The 17,977-nt window shown below is 43.6% G+C and overlaps 1 protein-coding gene and 2 long non-coding RNA genes across 3 annotated transcripts; all 3 read right to left on the bottom strand.

Annotated features, from left to right (window-relative positions):
* Window positions 1–237: 237 nt before the first annotated feature.
* On the bottom strand, window positions 238–1,515 carry LOC309491847. The gene is made up of 2 exons (XR_014203343.1): window positions 1,321–1,515; window positions 238–1,231 (listed from the first exon to the last, which is right to left on the bottom strand). It is a non-coding gene; the product is annotated as an uncharacterized lncRNA (long non-coding RNA).
* Window position 1,516: 1 nt separating this feature from the next.
* Window positions 1,517–5,767, bottom strand: LOC309491846 (claudin-10-like; the record flags this gene model as incomplete). The annotated part of the gene is made up of 5 exons (XM_082190868.1): window positions 5,401–5,767; window positions 4,194–4,355; window positions 4,042–4,123; window positions 3,858–3,965; window positions 1,517–1,571 (listed from the first exon to the last, which is right to left on the bottom strand). Coding segments are annotated over exons 1-5 (639 nt in total), but the record flags the coding sequence as incomplete, so codon positions are not given.
* An 11,037-nt stretch (window positions 5,768–16,804) lies between these two features.
* Window positions 16,805–17,736, bottom strand: LOC309491848. Its single transcript, XR_014203344.1, has 2 exons — window positions 17,375–17,736; window positions 16,805–16,861 (listed from the first exon to the last, which is right to left on the bottom strand). It is a non-coding gene; the product is annotated as an uncharacterized lncRNA (long non-coding RNA).
* Window positions 17,737–17,977: the final 241 nt, after the last annotated feature.

The raw sequence follows: 17,977 nt of genomic DNA, 5'->3' as shown, positions 1-17,977 counted from the left end.
AGCCCATGATGATCAATGTGATGACCGTAACCTCAGGAAGAAATCAGCCTCAGTACTTTGATTATAAGAGATTGATATTTTGACTAAGAGAAGTGTAATGCATTCTGAAAGAGATCCTCTGAAATGTTCAGTGTCTTTGAAATGACAATAAATCAAGACGTGATTGTTCTGTTGCCTCATGTAGTCTCAGACGTGTTTCCTTGAATTCTTGACCTTGATTCATGAACTTTTGGGTGCTTAGATTTCACTATTTTTATTAAAAGTATACATCAGAAGCCAAGTTACATCAGAAGCACTAGACTGAAAATATACAAATAAGTGTGGTCATAGGCGTAGATTTGGTGTGGGGAGGTGTTTTAAAAAGCAAACCTTCACAAACTAAATAACCTTCTAAACTTGCAATATATATCCAGTCTTTATTGAAACAGCTTTCTTTCATCAGAGAAACAGATAACAGGTGTGTTCGACTTGATGTGGCGCTGCGCAGTCGTTTAGCCGGATTCACATATGACAACGATTACGTGTTTCCCGTTCTTTCTGATACATTCAGCTCAGCTGATGCTCACAAATTCGTTTTTATAACAGTAAAATCTCTTCATGTAACCTCAATGTTATATTGTGTCGGGTTTATCAAAATAAAACTGATAAAAAATATATAGACACACTTTATTAGTATTTAAGTAGTGTAGGATTGTGTTGAACTTTATATTCAAGTCAAATTTATTTGTAGTGGTTTTCACAATGCACGTTTCAATGCAGCTTTACAGAACATGCATGAGTCCACATTACAATTTATAGAGATCTGTTATCAGAGGTGACTGTCTAAGTTATGCATGTCAGAAATGTATATATACAAAATCACAGCTAAAAATGTATTAAATTAAACAGTGTAATAATTTAAGGCAGAAACAATGAATTTGTTAACAAATGATTATGACAGACAATTGGTTCTGTATTACCCAGTACATAGCCTAAAGGTCTGAATGAAAAGTGTTTCTGTTGCTTCATGAAAGTGTTTCCTGTTTCCTGTATTTGACATCGCATCTCTTCCGCTTCATCAGTGATAAACCCCGCACACGCTGACGGACTAACATGGGGCAGCTGTGAACAATCCAGTAAAAACAGGAACAAAGTTACGAAACACAACTCAAATCTGAGAGCTAATGGAGATTTGAAGAGCATCACCCGTGACACAGTCATCAGGATAGACTAGAGTCACTCCAATTTATTTCTGTAAAACAATTAATTCTGTGTCTTGATCACAATGTTGATGATGTTAAAAAAGACTTGCATAAAGATTCACTGAATGCTTTACACTACCAATAAAGAGGTTTTCCAGATAAACGCATGGTAACACAGGAGGATATCAGACGTAGGCGTCCACACTGTGAAACCCTTTAGCAGGTCTGCTGGGCTGGGGCTTGGGCTTGGCTCTGTCCGGGACGGGCGACGGCGGAGGAGTGGACAGCGTCTTCTGCTTCGGCTCAGAGGAACGACTCTGATAGGACTTCTCTTGGGTCTGCTTCAGCTCAGAGGAACGACTCTGATAGGTCTTCTCCTGGGTCTTGGAGCTTAAGTCACAAACATTGAATCATGATTTATGTTCAGTAGCAGGACATCTTGGTAGGAAATTCATAAAAACGTTAGTTTATTTCAATGGGTCACTTCAGACATTCTACTAAGTAGAAGTAACGTTGCACCTACATGTCAGCTAACTGACTCTCATTAGAGTATTAGTACTGTTAGGTTAGGGTTCGGCTTAGTAGAATGTAGTTGCAAAGTTAGTTATAGTCAGTAGAATGTCTTAAATGGACCATTTAAATAAAGCAGGGGAAGCACTTCGGAAATCCCGGTCCCTCAATTTATGAAAACTAAAATTTTTTGTGAAATTGACTTTGAACAACACACAAGCACACTTTCTTGATTACACACTAGTTGCATTTCGCGTGGATGTCGAGTAACACTTCATTTTAGTGTCCTTGTTACGTCTTCTTACTCCAGTAATAGCATTAAATTATGCATTATTACATGCAACTAACCCTAAACCAAACCCGGTAGCACTGTTTATATACCCGTCCTTCAGATGAGACGTTGAACGAGGTCCTGACTCTCTGGTCATTTAAAATCCCAGGATGTCCTTCGGAAAAAGAGTAGGGGTTTAACCCCGGTATCCTGGTTAAATATGCCCACTGTCCTCTGTTCATCATGGCCTCCTAATCATCCCCATATATACTGATTGGCTTCATCACTGTCTCCTCTCCACCAGTAAGCTGGTGTGTGTGTGTGTGTGTGTGTGTGTGTGTGTGTGTGTGTGTGTTCTGGCGCACTATGGCTGCCCTCGCTTCCTCCAGGTGGAGCTGCACATTGATGGTGGTTGAGGAGATTTCCCCCTCCTATGTAAAGCGCTTTGAGTGCCAATAAAAGCGCTTTATAAATGCAACGCATTATTATTATTATTGTATTTCACAGTCCTGTTCTCATTGTACAGACTATGTACTTATAACTGGGTAAAAACGAAGTGTTGCATCCACCAGCTGTATGTTCTCCTTGTTCTCCACCAGAGGGCACTCCTCCTGACTCCCTTGCTTTCCTATCATGAACTTCAATTCCCATCACCTGGACTCATTGTGCCTGATTACTTTCTCATTACCCTTGTTAACCCTGCCTATATAAGCCCTGTCATTCTTGGCAAAGTCTTGTTTGTGTCACACTGCAATTCTGAGCGTGCTCTTTCCAGTGTTATGCTTTTGATCATCTGCCTGGTTTCCTGGATTTCCCTGTTTGCCTGTCTTGGACTTGGTCATTGTTTGTATTTGACCCACTGCCTGTTACATGGATTAGTGATGGGAAACTTTAGTGAAGGCTTTCATCAAATTGTGCCGAGAAACGGTTCATTACTCAAAGCTTTTAACACAATGCGCATTAGCGACATCTGGTGGCCAGACTCATTTTCTCCACCATTTCTAACAAATCACTGTGGAGCAGAAAAGACACGTGACCAAACAAAGCTTCGGAAGTCCATGACATACAAGAGTGGAATCAATCTGGGATCACCACAGTTATATATAATCTGATCAAATATAATCTTGAAAAATGTATGTGTGCCAATGAGACCACAACTCGTGTCATAATATAAAATATACAAGTATGCGATCATAATTAGTAATAGATGTGAGAAGGTAAAAAAAAAAAATGGTTGGTGTTTTTTTATTTATTTTTACAATTTGTTAAATATTGTGTATAGTGCATTTAAATAAATAATGATTCCTCAATATTTTTTTCCCTTTATCAGGTGGGGTCGCAATCTCATGAAGCACCATTTTTTTTTTCAACCAGCTGTTCCGACCTTCCGATACTGCATGACGATCGAAGCTTCAAACGTCATCAATCACATGGTCATTTTGATCAAGCATCGGTACAGTGTGTGATACTATAGTGCTTTGAAAACCGCATCAGAGTCCCAGTATCAACCGTACCATCACTAACATGGATTATGATTTTGGATTGCCCCAATAAAACTGCATTTGGATCTTCAAGTCTCAGAGCAGTCACGTGACACTAGGTAAACCTGATCTTAACCCATGTAGTTATCTTAATATTACCCAGTACTTTCTTAGGTAAGCGCTCTGTAAGACTGTATAAACCATAACCCTATAGTAAGCACATGCTTATTAATATTATTCAGTATTACACTGTAACAAGAACACCTTCAAATGAAGTGTATTTCCATGTTGTATTGAAGGGTGAATCTCAAGGCACTTGGTTGTAAAATAGGCTTCATTTTCTTAATGCACAGTCTCACTCCTGTGTTTGTGTGATTCAGTCAGAGGTGCGGATGATTGTCATCAGACTGATACCTGGACTGGCAGGCCTGGTTCCCTGCGGTGACGCTGTACACGAGTCCTCCGGCCAGCAGGAGCGCCGATCCGCCCCATCCCACAAACAGCGCCGCTCCCAGCTCAAACCTGTCGCCACAAGAAACACCGTTCCAACTCTGATCCGCATCAACTGCACATTTCATTTCTGTACTGAAATATTCACTTTTTGGCCTTGTAGTTGGGATCCATGAACTCGGAAATCACCTTGTGGCCGTACCAGCTGTAAGCCAACATGCCGCAGAGACCTGAAGCAGAGACAGAAGAGTTTAGAGGAGCAGAGGCAAGCTGGACCGGCTGGACAACTGCAGGCTTTACCTGACAACAAGTAGTTGATGCCGGCAGCCAACGTTACTCTTGCATTCACAGTCTCAGAGCCTCCGAGTTTTGTGCACTTCATCCCCACCAAAGCCAGAGCGGAGCCGAAGAATCCCAGAGTTATGGATGTGATGACGAGAGATCGGCACAGATGAATGTGTGCTGTTGAAAGATGGACACAACAATAGTCACATGTATCTATGTATTTAGTGTTTGTCACAATGCAGTAATATTGTATTATGTGATGAACATTTTGCATGCGCATTCTAAATGATTTATGGGTGCACATCATTATTGTATTAATAATCTTGAATGAGAATAAGTTCCTTTTGCAGCATCTCTTCTCTTCTCTGATGATGTGGGCGGGGCTATAACCTGTCACTCACATGAGATCAGCCAATAGCAAACCACAACCATCCAATCAATTCCCCACAGATAAAAACAAGTATTATATACAGTCAAACCAAAATTTATTCAGACATCTTCAACATTTCAAATGATCACAGTTTATTCGCTATAGTTTAGAAAATGGTAATAAAATATGACAAGAATATAAGTTGATATTTGACTGGTTTTGTCCGTCCTTCTGTTAGACTGTCTCACACATGAATTATGTTGAATATCTGTCAGCTGTTAAATGTAACTACACAATTAGATAATACCAGTTTAGCTCAACCAATCACCAAGCAATGCTTCATTGTGTTCGGTCTGTGTGTAAAAAGAGCATTAGCAATTAAAGAAAACACACTTCAGCAAAACATGATCAGCTCCCAAATTTTAATACATTTTACTGGTAGTCACTGTATGAAGAATATTTGGGTATAATATGTCATAGTTTACTTTATTTTGCTCTCCTCACTTACATAAATGAACTATATTGTCCTGCACACACTAGTAAAAAAATATAAAAAATTATATCTGGTGTCTGAATGATTTTTGGTTTGACTGCATGTATATAAAAAGGAAGAAATTCAGTAACTTTATCTAATTTCCTGTAGCCAAAACAATGGTTTATTATTTTTCTATCATAATAACCACATATAATGCAACAACATGCCCCTCTACTCGTGATTGTCATGAAACGTCAGTGATAGTTCAATGTCTTTCACTCCCTTCATACTAACAGAACACATGTTCAGCAGCTTTACGACACAGCCAGCCTGAGACACTACTGACTGGAATGAAGAAACTCTCTGATAACACTTACTCTGCAGAGCCAGCAGCGAGGGGAACTCTTTGCAGTCGGAGACACCGGTGGAGTCAGACAGACAGTCTTTCCAGAGGTTGGAGAAATAGTGGGAAGAGGTGAGGACTAAACTGGCCACTTCAGAGTAAGTCCAGTACTCCGTGGGCATAGTCGAGCAGATCAAGATCCAGCCGCAGACGCATGCTACGAAGCAGCCTATTTCAGTGTACATCAGCACCGTTCTGTAGAGCATGCTGGGATTGCCTGGTGCAGCTAGAGATGAAAATATAGATGATCTTTTAAAGCTTAAGTCCGCTGAAAGACGAACGCACCTTCCGTAAGGTGTGCTGAAGGATCTGGTGCTTTCACTGGTCTGAGGGCGGAGGACGCTGCTTGTTTGTGGTGTCATCAATGCCACTCGCACACACTGTTTATTATATACAGACACCCGTATTACACGCTTGTGTATTAGAAATGTCACCTCGTAGATTCCAAAAGGGTGTTTTCGCAATGATGTCATAGAGCAGGGTTACTCAATGTGTAAGAATTGAGAAGTTAGAAAGTGCCGGACAGTCTGGTTGAAGACAGGATCTTGCTGGAAATTACCATTTGAACTCACCATTTGAGACAAAGGTCTCACCTCAGAGTCATCCTAATCTACATTTCATTCCCTCATCCCTCACCCCCTCTCTCTCATGCTCAGATCACCTGAATTCACCCAAGAAAATATATGGTTTAATGTGAATGATTATCATCGAGTATTGTACATTTTTGGTATCATTTGAAATGTCTCAGTGCGACTGGTACAAATGATGCTAAAGGCTGTGTTCTTTAGAGCGCCCGCGTCCCACGTCGGAGACACAGTTTAGGATCAGGTTGATTAGGACCGATTACACAAGTAAAAAAATAGTAACAAGTCATTATAGCTGTGCAGTTTGGAAGCGTCTGAAGTTGAAGCTTTATTTCTCGTTAATTTACAGCAGGTTCAGAGAGTAAGCATGTTTTATAAGTGTTTTAAGTTTCACATCAATCTACACTCCACATCATAATAACAATAAAAAACCCTCAAGCCATTTCTTGATTTGAGCAGCTCAACAATCTGTCTATATGAACAAGTGTTACTGACAGCAGTGTATTCATACAGTAACAATATCTTTGTTAATTTTACTATTTACTCAACGAGATTCGGAGAGGACGCTGGCGCGCGTAAGCTGCCGCTTCTCTCGCCTCATTTAGTTTAGTTTAACATTTTACATTTATTTGAACTCTTTTGAGTCTTAACTTGATGCTTGATTTGCACCTATTAATCTACCTGGTCTGCTGCTGGTCTCGTCCACTGCCGTGTTTACCTGCATACTCTGCTCCCTGCCTGCTGTTGTCTCCATGTGGGATCAGACAAACTCCTGGTGTCACTTCAATCTCTCCGCGTGAAGTTGTGGTAAAACAGCTTGGGATGTCATCATGCGACTTCACTTGATCACTTGGATTATTGCGTCTTTGTTCTATCAGGAATCAGTGTTAAGCAGTGGACTGAACTTATGGACATCACCATGCTAAGGTACTCTTTATCCAAACTTTTACCTTGGATCTCCATGGCTGTCCAAATATCATACAAACTCTGCAGCTCCTTTGTTACCTTCATCTCGTCAGAGTCGTTCCGCTGCCGGTGCTGGAGTCACTGCATATTGGTCAAACTACAGGAACACGCTGTGTCGTAGCTCTGTCTGCCGAGGTCTCTGTCAGGGAAATCTACACTATCCAGAGGATTTCTCTCAAAGGTTTGCAGCGAATGTATACCTTAGCACTAAGTGAATTGCTCACTTCAACACAAGGTCAATAAACAATAAAACGGCACTCATCTCTGATACTATCCTCGAAAGAAAAATTTACATTCTTTATCTAGTGAAATATGGTATAAAGACAATGACTATTTTAATCTGAATATGTGTGCCCCATCTGGATATAAATACATCGACGTGCCTCGAGCTTCTGGTAAAGGTGGTGGCCTGGCTGTAATATTTGGATCTAACATATCTATTAATGTTATTGATGCTCCTAGTGTTTCATCATTTGAATGTCTGGTTTTTAAAATCAATGGTGTTTCACCTGTTCTTGTGCTGCTCATTTACCGTCCACCAAAACCAAATCCTTTATTTCTCTGAGTTTGCCGAGTTGTTGACACTTCTTAGTCCACTCTGTCCTGCTATGGTGTTGACTGGCAATATACATTTCCATAATCCAACTTGTGTTAATACTGTCTCCTTTTTGGACATTTTGGATGGTTTTGATTTTACACATCATGTCACTTTTCCGACCCATAGGTTGGGCCATACATTGGATGTGGTTTGTTCTGCTGGTGTTGGTATTCAATCTCTGGATAGTATTGACATGAGCATAAGTGACCATAGACTTATTACTTTTGACATGAATGTTATGTCTTCATGATCCATTTCTGAACGTATCATTACATTTCGGAACATCAAGCACATGGACTTCACTTTCTTTTCTACTTCTCTCTCTGGGCTTCCCATTACTACTTCTGTTGAGCACTATAATTCCATGCTATCTGCACTTCTGGACGAGTTTGCACCTGTGCGAGAACGGGTTGTTACATTTAGGAAACCCTGTCCATGGTATACTCCGGAGTTACGTTTAATGAAAGCTGCTGGAAGGCAATTAGATCGGCAGTACAAAAAATCTGGCCTGACGGTACATAGGCTTCTCTACACTAAACAACAGTCTGCTTACCATTCTGCTCTGAAAACTGCATATAAGAACTATTACTCAAGCATCATTGGTAATGCTACAACTAATTCCTTTGTTTAAGACTGTTGACAATCTTCTTAAGCCAACTAAGGCCATTGTTCACTCCTCTGTTGACCAGTGTAATAAGTCTCTTTATTATTTCACTGGTATTGAGGGCATATACAGCTCTTTAATCACTATCACCCCAGTTGAGCTAGTTGATATTCAGCCTTTAAATCCTCCGACCACTAACTTTTCGTACTTTGAAATGGTCAGTGTTGACTTCATTGTTTGTACAGTAAAGTCCATGAACTCAACTACCAGTGTTTTAGATCCGGTTCCCTGCTCAGTTATTATGAACTGCCTTGCATCAATCTGCCCTCATATGACTTCAATTGTGAATTTATCATTGAGTTCTGGAATTATTCCTGCAGAATTAAAAATAGCTGCCATTACACCAGTCCCTAAGAAGCCTGGTTGTGATGTTTCTGACTTGTCCAATTACAGGCCTATTTCAAACCTTCCATTCTTGGCTAAAGTTCTGGACTGTGTTTTTGCTATTCAGTTAAATCGTCACCTAGCACTGAACAGACTTTTTGAACCTTTTCAATCTGGTTTCAGAAAAGGTCATAGCACTGAGACAGCTCTAGTGAGTGTCGTAAATGATCTTCTTATTGTTGCAGATTCTGGTGCATGCAGTATTTTGGTCTTATTAGACCTCAGTGCTGCTTTTGACACTGGACAGGAGGCAAAATTGGCTGGGTCTTTCTGGAGTATTCAATTGGCTTCATTCTTAACATATTGCTTGGGTAATCACAAATCTGATACTGTTTTGTTTTCTTCCAGCTACGCTCCATTTTTCAGGCTGCCTTCTTGAGGGTCCAGGTGTAATAACAAACTAATAGTTGATCAGTGACTGAAACAAACTGAAAGACTTTTTACAAAGTGAATCCCACATGCAGCTGCTCAGATTTTATTGCTGGTTGTCATGTTACAGAGCTCTTTCACACAAACGTGTCTCTGGGAGGTATTTTGTCCCCTGTGACGTGTGAGATGCTGGAGACGCGAGAGCCGCTGGACCGTCCTGACGGAGCGCGGTACGCTGTAGTGTAGAGAGATTTACTAGCCGTCCGCTGGCCGTACGACGGAGAGGCTTCTGCTCTCGCTGCAAACACACTCAACATTCTGGAGGAGAGAACTGTAGATCAGACTTCACATTTGCTATACAATTATTCTGTAAGAAGTTTCAGTTGTTAACATTTGTTAACTACATATTGCATTCATTAATCTCAACATTCGCTAATACATTTTTAAGATCAAAAGTTTTATCTGTTAACGTTAATGCACTGTGAACTAAAAAAAAATTCATAATATGGATATATTGCTCATTGTTAGTGCTTGTTACAGTGAATATAAAAAGTCTACCCATCACATTTAAACAGCACACCTGCATAAGTGTTCACCCCCCTGAACTAACACTTAGTTGAAGCTTCCTTTAATTTGAACTTTATCATAAAGTATTACCAAATATTCTTAATTAGTTTTGTAAATATTAACTGAAACAATTATTTACCTTGTTGGGATGACTGTCACAGCATATAAAATAGATCCAAGAATTATTAAGAAATTTCCAACCAATCCGAGGAATATAGGAGTTCCGATGCCATACCTACACAGTACAGAGATATAATACACATGAGTAATAATGCGAGTAAACAGAATATCTGCCTATTTTGTACATCTCAGACATATCATAATCAGCACTGAATTTATTTATTTTTTATAATTTCTTCATTAGACTAGTGTAAAACAACAACAACAACAGGATATTCCTCTGAAATACAGCAGATTCAGAGTGTATGCTAAAGTATTTTAAATGTCACATGATCAATCTACACCATACCATAATGACAAAGTGTGATGGCTAAGGCCACACTGAATGAACACTTAATTTGAATAGTTCTAGTTTACTTTGAATATGACATTGATATTTTGTTTGTTCTAGAGGATTAATGGTTTTGTCTACTTATTTACTAATTATTTTGTTTCTTTAAATGTTATTTACCCAAACACATGTTGTCTTTTGGTGCTGTAAACCCCAATGAGCAACAAAGTCAATAATCATTTATTTCTAGAGTGCACGCTAGTGAGTAAATGAGACCACAACCAAGCTATGGGTTTAACATTTTATTTAAGTGTGTTTAAATGTGTACATCTTACCCGTGGTTCCACCGAGGTCCATGACTGCAGCATGGAATAAAGGCTTGGAATTAAAAGGGCGCAGCCTTTCCTGGTGTCCTTTATATACTCGGTTGGGAATTATGGGAAATGTAGTTTTTGGGATAATATGTTTTAGGGGGTTGTGTGTTAATTTGAATGTGTTTAAAAGATGTTTTGTGTGTGTAGGTTTAAGTGTATTTTCATTATGGCTTTATGATAAATGTGATTTTTATTTTGTTTATTTGAGTTTGTGTATAGATGTTCCTTCTTTTCCCTTTTAAGTTTGATGTAATTGAGAACTTGTGAGACCCCTGTAATCATAAGAATGGTTTGGTCCAGCTTGTTAAAAGGGCTTCATTTATTGTGGCTGAGTTAGTTCGGGTGAGGGATCCCTGTGAAAACATCTAAGACCCAGAACTCAGTTGTGTGCTGATGCACAATTTATCAGTCAGTGTTTTTTTTTTTTTTTTTTTTTTTTTTTTTTTTTCTTGCACAAAGTGTTGTCAATAAGTAAGTGTTGTAGTCAATAAAATTACACTTTGTTGACTCCATGAATGTCTCCTGAAAATTTAATGGAAGAACCCTTACACAAAGTAAAAACCCTCAAGTCATTCCTTGATTTGAGCAGCTCAACAATCTGTCAGTATGAACATGTGTTTACAGTGACATCATCTCCCGTGTGCTTCATCGCCCTCTGCTGGTGTGTTTTCCTATCATCACACGGCCTTCATCACGCGTGTCAGCACAGAAACACTAATGCAGATGTTCAACATCTCCCGTGTGCTTCATCGCCCTCTGCTGGTGTGTTTTGCCATCACCACACGACCTTCATCACGCGTGTCAGCACAGAAACACTAATGCAGATGTTCATCATCTCCCGTGTGCTTCATCGCCCTCTGCTGGTGTGTTTTGCCATCACCACACGGCCTTCATCACACATGTCAGCACAGAAACACTACTGCAGATGTTCATCATCTCCCGTGTGCTTCATCGCCCTCTGCTGGTGTGTTTTCCCATCACCACACGACCTTCATCACGTGTGTCAGCACAGAAACACTAATGCAGATGTTCAACATCTCCCGTGTGCTTCATCGCCCTCTGCTGGTGTGTTTTCCCATCACCACACGGCCTTCATCACGTGTGTCAGCACAGAAACACTAATGCAGATGTTCATCATCTCCCGTGTGCTTCATCGCCCTCTGCTGGTGTGTTTTGCCATCACCACACGGCCTTCATCACACATGTCAGCACAGAAACACTACTGCAGATGTTCATCATCTCCCGTGTGCTTCATCGCCCTCTGCTGGTGTGTTTTCCCATCACCACACGACCTTCATCACGTGTGTCAGCACAGAAACACTAATGCAGATGTTCAACATCTCCCGTGTGCTTCATCGCCCTCTGCTGGTGTGTTTTCCTATCATCACACGGCCTTCATCACGCGTGTCAGCACAGAAACACTAATGCAGATGTTCAACATCTCCCGTGGGCTTCATCGCCCTCTGCTGGTGTGTTTTGCCATCACCACACGACCTTCATCACGCGTGTCAGCACAGAAACACTAATGCAGATGTTCATCATCTCCCGTGTGCTTCATCGCCCTCTGCTGGTGTGTTTTCCTATCATCACACGGCCTTCATCACGCGTGTCAGCACAGAAACACTAATGCAGATGTTCAACATCTCCCGTGTGCTTCATCGCCCTCTGCTGGTGTGTTTTGCCATCACCACACGACCTTCATCACGCGTGTCAGCACAGAAACACTAATGCAGATGTTCAACATCTCCCGTGTGCTTCATCGCCCTCTGCTGGTGTGTTTTCCCATCACCACACGGCCTTCATCACGTGTGTCAGCACAGAAACACTAATGCAGATGTTCAACATCTCCCGTGTGCTTCATCGCCCTCTGCTGGTGTGTTTTCCTATCACCACACGGCCTTCATCACGTGTGTCAGCACAGAAACACTACTGCAGATGTTCATCATCTCCCGTGTGCTTCATCGCCCTCTGCTGGTGTGTTTTCCCATCACCACACGACCTTCATCACGCGTGTCAGCACAGAAACACTAATGCAGATGTTCAACATCTCCCATGTGCTTCATCGCCCTCTGCTGGTGTGTTTTCCTATCACCACATGGCCTTCATCACGTGTGTCAGCACAGAAACACTAATGCAGATGTTCATCATGAACACGTGTTCATACAGTGACATCATCTCCCGTGTGCTTCATCGCCCTCTGCTGGTGTGTTTTCCTATCACCACACGACCTTCATCACGCGTGTCAGCACAGAAACACTAACGCAGATGTTCAACATCTCCCGTGTGCTTCATCGCCCTCTGCTGGTGTGTTTTCTTATCACCACACGACCTTCATCACGTGTGTCAGCACAGAAACACTAATGCAGATGTTTATCATCTCCCGTGTGCTTCATCGCCCTCTGCTGGTGTGTTTTCTTATCACCACACAGCACAGAAACACTAATGCAGATGTTCTTCATCTCCCGTGTGCTTCATCGCCCTCTGCTGGTATGTTTTCCCATCACCACACGACCTTCATCACGTGTGTCAGCACAGAAACACTAATGCAGATGTTCAACATCTCCCGTGTGCTTCATCGCCCTCTGCTGGTGTGTTTTCCCATCACCACACGGCCTTCATCACGTGTGTCAGCACAGAAACACTAATGCAGATGTTCAACATCTCCCGTGTGCTTCATCGCCCTCTGCTGGTGTGTTTTCCTATCATCACACGGCCTTCATCACGTGTGTCAGCACAGAAACACTAATGCAGATGTTCAACATCTCCCGTGTGCTTCATCGCCCTCTGCTGGTGTGTTTTCCTATCACCACACGGCCTTCATCACGCGTGTCAGCACAGAAACACTAATGCAGATGTTCAACATCTCCCGTGTGCTTCATCGCCCTCTGCTGGTGTGTTTTCCTATCACCACATGGCCTTCATCACGTGTGTCAGCACAGAAACACTAATGCAGATGTTCATCATGAACACGTGTTCATACAGTGACATCATCTCCCGTGTGCTTCATCGCCCTCTGCTGGTGTGTTTTCCTATCACCACACGACCTTCATCACGCGTGTCAGCACAGAAACACTAATGCAGATGTTCAACATCTCCCGTGTGCTTCATCGCCCTCTGCTGGTGTGTTTTCTTATCACCACACGACCTTCATCACGCGTGTCAGCACAGAAACACTAATGCAGATGTTCATCATCTCCCGTGTGCTTAATCGCCCTCTGCTGGTGTGTTTTCCTATCACCACACGACCTTCATCACGCGTGTCAGCACAGAAACACTAATGCAGATGTTCATCATCTCCCGTGTGCTTCATCGCCCTCTGCTGGTGTGTTTTCCCATCACCACATGACCTTCATCACGTGTGTCAGCACAGAAACACTAATGCAGATGTTCAACATCTCCTGTGTGCTTCATCGCCCTCTGCTGGTGTGTTTTCCCATCATCACACGGCCTTCATCACGCGTGTCAGCACAGAAACACTAATGCAGATGTTCATCATCTCCCGTGTGCTTCATCGCCCTCTGCTGGTGTGTTTTCCTATCATCACACGGCCTTCATCACGTGTGTCAGCACAGAAACACTAATGCAGATGTTCAACATCTCCCGTGTGCTTCATCGCCCTCTGCTGGTGTGTTTTCCTATCACCACACGGCCTTCATCATGCGTGTCAGCACAGAAACACTAATGCAGATGTTCATCATCTCCCGTGTGCTTCATCGCCCTCTGCTGGTGTGTTTTCCCATCACCACACGGCCTTCATCACGCGTGTCAGCACAGAAACACTAATGCAGATGTTCATCATCTCCCGTGTGCTTCATCGCCCTCTGCTGGTGTGTTTTCCCATCACCACACGGCCTTCATCACGCGTGTCAGCACAGAAACACTAATGCAGATGTTCATCATCTCCCGTGTGCTTCATCGCCCTCTGCTGGTGTGTTTTCCCATCACCACACGGCCTTCATCACGTGTGTCAGCACAGAAACACTAATGCAGATGTTCAACATCTCCCGTGTGCTTCATCGCCCTCTGCTGGTGTGTTTTCCTATCATCACACGGCCTTCATCACGTGTGTCAGCACAGAAACACTAATGCAGATGTTCAACATCTCCCGTGTGCTTCATTGCCCTCTGCTGGTGTGTTTTCCTATCATCACACGGCCTTCATCACGTGTGTCAGCACAGAAACACTAATGCAGATGTTCAACATCTCCCGTGTGCTTCATCGCCCTCTGCTGGTGTGTTTTCCTATCACCACACAGCCTTCATCACGCGTGTCAGCACAGAAATACTAATGCAGATGTTCATCATCTCCCGTGTGCTTCATCGCCCTCTGCTGGTGTGTTTTCCCATCACCACACGGCCTTCATCACGCGTGTCAGCACAGAAACACTAATGCAGATGTTCAACATCTCCCGTGTGCTTCATCGCCCTCTGCTGGTGTGTTTTCCTATCATCACACGGCCTTCATCACGTGTGTCAGCACAGAAACACTAATGCAGATGTTCATCATCTCCCGTGTGCTTAATCGCCCTCTGCTGGTGTGTTTTCCTATCACCACACGACCTTCATCACGTGTGTCAGCACAGAAACACTAATGCAGATGTTCAACATCTCCCGTGTGCTTCATCGCCCTCTGCTGGTGTGTTTTCCTATCATCACACGGCCTTCATCACGTGTGTCAGCACAGAAACACTAATGCAGATGTTCAACATCTCCCGTGTGCTTCATTGCCCTCTGCTGGTGTGTTTTCCCATCACCACACAGCCTTCATCACGCGTGTCAGCACAGAAACACTAATGCAGATGTTCAACATCTCCCGTGTGCTTCATCGCCCTCTGCTGGTGTGTTTTCTTATCACCACACGACCTTCATCACGCGTGTCAGCACAGAAACACTAATGCAGATGTTCAACATCTCCTGTGTGCTTCATCACCCTCTGCTGGTGTGTTTTCCCATCATCACACGGCCTTCATCACGCGTGTCAGCACAGAAACCCTAATGCAGATGTTCATCATCTCCCGTGTGCTTCATCGCCCTCTGCTGGTGTGTTTTCCTATCATCACACGGCCTTCATCACGTGTGTCAGCACAGAAACACTAACGCAGATGTTCAACATCTCCCGTGTGCTTCATCGCCCTCTGCTGGTGTGTTTTCCTATCACCACACGGCCTTCATCATGCGTGTCAGCACAGAAACACTAATGCAGATGTTCATCATCTCCCGTGTGCTTCATCGCCCTCTGCTGGTGTGTTTTCCCATCACCACACGGCCTTCATCACGCGTGTCAGCACAGAAACACTAATGCAGATGTTCATCATCTCCCGTGTGCTTCATCGCCCTCTGCTGGTGTGTTTTCCCATCACCACACGGCCTTCATCACGCGTGTCAGCACAGAAACACTAATGCAGATGTTCATCATCTCCCGTGTGCTTCATCGCCCTCTGCTGGTGTGTTTTCCCATCACCACACGGCCTTCATCACGTGTGTCAGCACAGAAACACTAATGCAGATGTTCAACATCTCCCGTGTGCTTCATCGCCCTCTGCTGGTGTGTTTTCCTATCATCACACGGCCTTCATCACGTGTGTCAGCACAGAAACACTAATGCAGATGTTCAACATCTCCCGTGTGCTTCATTGCCCTCTGCTGGTGTGTTTTCCTATCATCACACGGCCTTCATCACGTGTGTCAGCACAGAAACACTAATGCAGATGTTCAACATCTCCCGTGTGCTTCATCGCCCTCTGCTGGTGTGTTTTCCTATCACCACACAGCCTTCATCACGCGTGTCAGCACAGAAATACTAATGCAGATGTTCATCATCTCCCGTGTGCTTCATCGCCCTCTGCTGGTGTGTTTTCCCATCACCACACGGCCTTCATCACGCGTGTCAGCACAGAAACACTAATGCAGATGTTCAACATCTCCCGTGTGCTTCATCGCCCTCTGCTGGTGTGTTTTCCCATCACCACACGGCCTTCATCACGTGTGTCAGCACAGAAACACTAATGCAGATGTTCAACATCTCCCGTGTGCTTCATCGCCCTCTGCTGGTGTGTTTTCCCATCACCACACGGCCTTCATCACGTGTGTCAGCACAGAAACACTAATGCAGATGTTCAACATCTCCCGTGTGCTTCATTGCCCTCTGCTGGTGTGTTTTCCTATCATCACACGGCCTTCATCACGTGTGTCAGCACAGAAACACTAATGCAGATGTTCAACATCTCCCGTGTGCTTCATCGCCCTCTGCTGGTGTGTTTTCCTATCACCACACGGCCTTCATCACGCGTGTCAGCACAGAAATACTAATGCAGATGTTCATCATCTCCCGTGTGCTTCATCGCCCTCTGCTGGTGTGTTTTCCCATCACCACACGGCCTTCATCACGCGTGTCAGCACAGAAACACTAATGCAGATGTTCAACATCTCCCGTGTGCTTCATCGCCCTCTGCTGGTGTGTTTTCCCATCACCACACGACCTTCATCACGCGTGTCAGCACAGAAACACTAATGCAGATGTTCAACATCTCCCATGTGCTTCATCGCCCTCTGCTGGTGTGTTTTCCTATCACCACATGGCCTTCATCACGTGTGTCAGCACAGAAACACTAATGCAGATGTTCATCATGAACACGTGTTCATACAGTGACATCATCTCCCGTGTGCTTCATCGCCCTCTGCTGGTGTGTTTTCCTATCACCACACGACCTTCATCACGCGTGTCAGCACAGAAACACTAATGCAGATGTTCAACATCTCCCGTGTGCTTCATCGCCCTCTGCTGGTGTGTTTTCTTATCACCACACGACCTTCATCACGTGTGTCAGCACAGAAACACTAATGCAGATGTTTATCATCTCCCGTGTGCTTCATCGCCCTCTGCTGGTGTGTTTTCTTATCACCACACAGCACAGAAACACTAATGCAGATGTTCTTCATCTCCCGTGTGCTTCATCGCCCTCTGCTGGTATGTTTTCCCATCACCACACGACCTTCATCACGTGTGTCAGCACAGAAACACTAATGCAGATGTTCAACATCTCCCGTGTGCTTCATCGCCCTCTGCTGGTGTGTTTTCCCATCACCACACGGCCTTCATCACGTGTGTCAGCACAGAAACACTAATGCAGATGTTCAACATCTCCCGTGTGCTTCATCGCCCTCTGCTGGTGTGTTTTCCTATCATCACACGGCCTTCATCACGTGTGTCAGCACAGAAACACTAATGCAGATGTTCAACATCTCCCGTGTGCTTCATCGCCCTCTGCTGGTGTGTTTTCCTATCACCACACGGCCTTCATCACGCGTGTCAGCACAGAAACACTAATGCAGATGTTCAACATCTCCCGTGTGCTTCATCGCCCTCTGCTGGTGTGTTTTCCTATCACCACATGGCCTTCATCACGTGTGTCAGCACAGAAACACTAATGCAGATGTTCATCATGAACACGTGTTCATACAGTGACATCATCTCCCGTGTGCTTCATCGCCCTCTGCTGGTGTGTTTTCCTATCACCACACGACCTTCATCACGCGTGTCAGCACAGAAACACTAATGCAGATGTTCAACATCTCCCGTGTGCTTCATCGCCCTC

The sequence above is a fragment of the Leuciscus leuciscus genome (genome assembly GCF_965113295.1).
Source record: "Leuciscus leuciscus genome assembly, contig: HAP1_SCAFFOLD_628, whole genome shotgun sequence".
NCBI lineage: Eukaryota > Metazoa > Chordata > Actinopteri > Cypriniformes > Leuciscidae > Leuciscus > Leuciscus leuciscus.
This window is presented reverse-complemented; position numbering and strand designations above follow the sequence as displayed.